This window comes from Aplysia californica, unplaced genomic scaffold (genome assembly GCF_000002075.1).
Source record: "Aplysia californica isolate F4 #8 unplaced genomic scaffold, AplCal3.0 scaffold00285, whole genome shotgun sequence".
NCBI lineage: Eukaryota > Metazoa > Mollusca > Gastropoda > Aplysiida > Aplysiidae > Aplysia > Aplysia californica.
Window position 1 is genome coordinate 92,855 of NW_004797555.1, and position 2,859 is coordinate 95,713.

The 2,859-nt window shown below is 37.1% G+C and overlaps 1 protein-coding gene across 1 annotated transcript in view; it reads left to right on the top strand.

Moving 5' to 3' along the window:
• The window catches only part of LOC101854339, a 10,329-nt gene that overhangs the window by 4,261 nt on the left and 3,209 nt on the right, over positions 1-2,859 (top strand). Inside the window, exon 3 of the mRNA XM_005101477.3 lies at positions 1,097-1,212. Within this exon, the coding sequence (XP_005101534.1) occupies positions 1,097-1,212 (116 nt within the window). The remainder of the gene's footprint in view (positions 1-1,096; positions 1,213-2,859) is intronic.

Consider the following 2,859-nt stretch of genomic DNA (forward strand, 5'->3'; position numbering starts at 1 on the left):
GTGTGTGTGTGTGTGTGCTTGTTTCAGGATGCAACAACTTCCACTGCTGCCACTGTTGTCGTTTATGCTTCTGTACTCATTGTTGTTGTTGTATTTTATTGCTATTCTTCCTTCTTCTTCTTCTTCTTCTTCTTCTTCTTCTTCTTCTTCTTCTTCTTCTTCTTCTTCTTCTTCTTCTTCTTCTTCTTCTTCTTCTTCTTCTTCTTCTTCTTCTTCTTCTTTTTCTTCTTCTTCTTCTTCTTCTTCTTCTTCTTCTTCTTCTTCTTCTTCTTCTTCCTCCTCCTCCTCCTCCTCCTCCTGGCATATTTAGTTTCTGCTCCTGTTTTATGCATGTGTTACTTCGTTTGATAAAAGCTGCTTTTGTTGTCATTATTTCTTGCATTGTCGCTGTGGTTGATTTTAAATTTCTTTTTTTCCTTTGTGCTTGACGGTCTCTTTGGTGTAGATTGCCATATAGGCATTTTTCAACAATTCTTTGATAGTAAAATCAATAACATTTTTCTCAACCATCTGTCGCGTACAAGTGGTATACAATGATAAATGATAATTCAGTGAGGCTGAGATACTTTGCTATTTATTGTTTATTGGTTGAAATATAAAACATAATATAAAGTTACATACCAGCTCCTAACTTAGATGGGCTTAAGACTTGGTTGCTGAGGAAATATGTTTTTTAAAGTTGAAATGGGGAGTATTTTACAAGAACAATACTCACTAGTTGTTGTTTTTTTAATTAGGAAGTACCTGTAATGTCTTAATGTTCGTCTCTCTCTCTCTCTCTCTCTCTCTCTCTCTCTCTCTCTCTCTCTCTCTCTCTCTCTCTCTCTCTCTCTCTCTCTCTCTCTCTCTCTCTCTCTCTCTCAAACACACACACACACACACACACACACACACACACACACACACACACACTCACACACGCATACACACACTCACAAATATACATACGTGCACATCAACACCCATACACATAAACGCAAATATACGAACACACAAACATACACACACATTCACACCTCTTCGCATAACAGACAGCCCACCTATTATCGTCCTAATGGTTGCCTCTTCTCCCCCCCCCCCCCTCCCTCCCCCAAAGGCGCGGGTATTGGAGTTTACTCAATAGCTGCAGCCCTCATGCACAGGAAAGTCGTGGCAGTAGAGCCCTTGAACAAGAATTACTTGATGCTGCACAAGAGCGCATATGAAAATAAGGTAAGTAAAGGACTCATCTATTATATTATATCTGGCAACTTGGAAACACATGCGTCACTTTTCCCTATAAAACTACGACAGCTACAGAGTTGAAAGTTGGCAAGTACCTGCAAAAAGATAGATAGGTCCCCATGACGGAGCCCGATTTTAGATTTATTCATTTCCTGAATTTAGAAATATATATATTTAACAAAAAGTTCCAGTACTTCTTTGGCCTTAGTCATTATTCCTCTGAGAAACGAAAAAATCTGCATAACTGTCCTTCACAACGGAAGTGCCGAAAGTGATATTTCGCAAGGCGCATTTTGTTTTGAGAGTATGGATCTAGACCTTCTAATTTTTTGCACCTCTCAAGATTTATTGCTCCATTCCAGTAGAGTGTAAATACAGTAGGCCAATGACTTTCAGTTGATGTTATTGCACAGATCATTACCTTCATCGAAAGGGAGCCCAGCTAGTTTCTGAATAAAGCTCTTTAAGGCTCTTTCATTCGTTGCCGACATTAATTTATTTGTTGTCTTTCCTTATCGGTCTTCGTTGCTTTGTTGTTTTACATGCAGTGTAGTAGTAGTAGTAGTAGTAGTAGTAGTAGTAGTAGTAGTAGTAGTAGTAGTATCACTTCCATCACAGTGTTTCGGTTATAATTGCTTCAATACTGTCATTAATTTATGTTCGCGTTTGTGTTAATTTTGTGCTTTAGTAGAGGTTTTACGGCGCTCGCAACTGCATAAGGTCGTATGAGCAATTTTGTGTTTATACCTGTCGTAGATGAGTAGTAAGTTGTTCTAACATTTTTTAGAGTTCTTATTTTAATGGCTTTCCAGGTTCTTTTTTTTTTCAAGAAAGAGAGCCTTGCCTGCTTGTTCCCCATCCAGCCCTAAAGAAAGAAAAAACAAAATTGTTTGCTATAATTGAGAAAGTATTTTTAATGTTTGAAAAATATAACCATGCGGAACGATCTATCAAGATATACAAGTAATGCATTTGAAGACTACAGGGGGAAAACTACTGTAGTCACAAACTGGAAATTGTGAGGGTGCCTATTTTAAAAGCGTGTGGACTCACAACTTCATATTTGTTTGACTGGTGGTTTATTGTTAAGTGTTGTTGAATATGAAATTTAACAACAATAATCAACTAACAGTTGAACAGAAATACAGTTATGAGTCAACAAGCGTTCAAAATTGGTACCCTCACGATTTTCAGTTTGTGACTACAGTCATTTTTCCCCTTTAGTCTTCATTTGCATATATTCTAGGCTTCCAGAATAGGAGTGAGCCCGTATGCTGCTCACTTCCACAATTGGAAGTGGTGTTTTGGAATGCTCAAAATGTAAGGAACTTTTCTCTGCCAGAATTGGACTCTTTGATCATAGCAGAAATCACAAATTATCTTAACCTTTTATTCTACTATTTCGCTTGAGAAATATTGACCATAGCAGAAACCATAAATTATCCTAACCTTTTATTCTCCTATTTCACTTGAGAAATATTCTCCTCTGTGGGTGTATTGGTCATCGACAGACACTGACGGACGAAAACTGTCTGATACAAATAATGTAATATAATATATATGCATAATATGCAATATATTGTATATCCAGGTGTATATATACATACATATACACACACATATATAATATACATG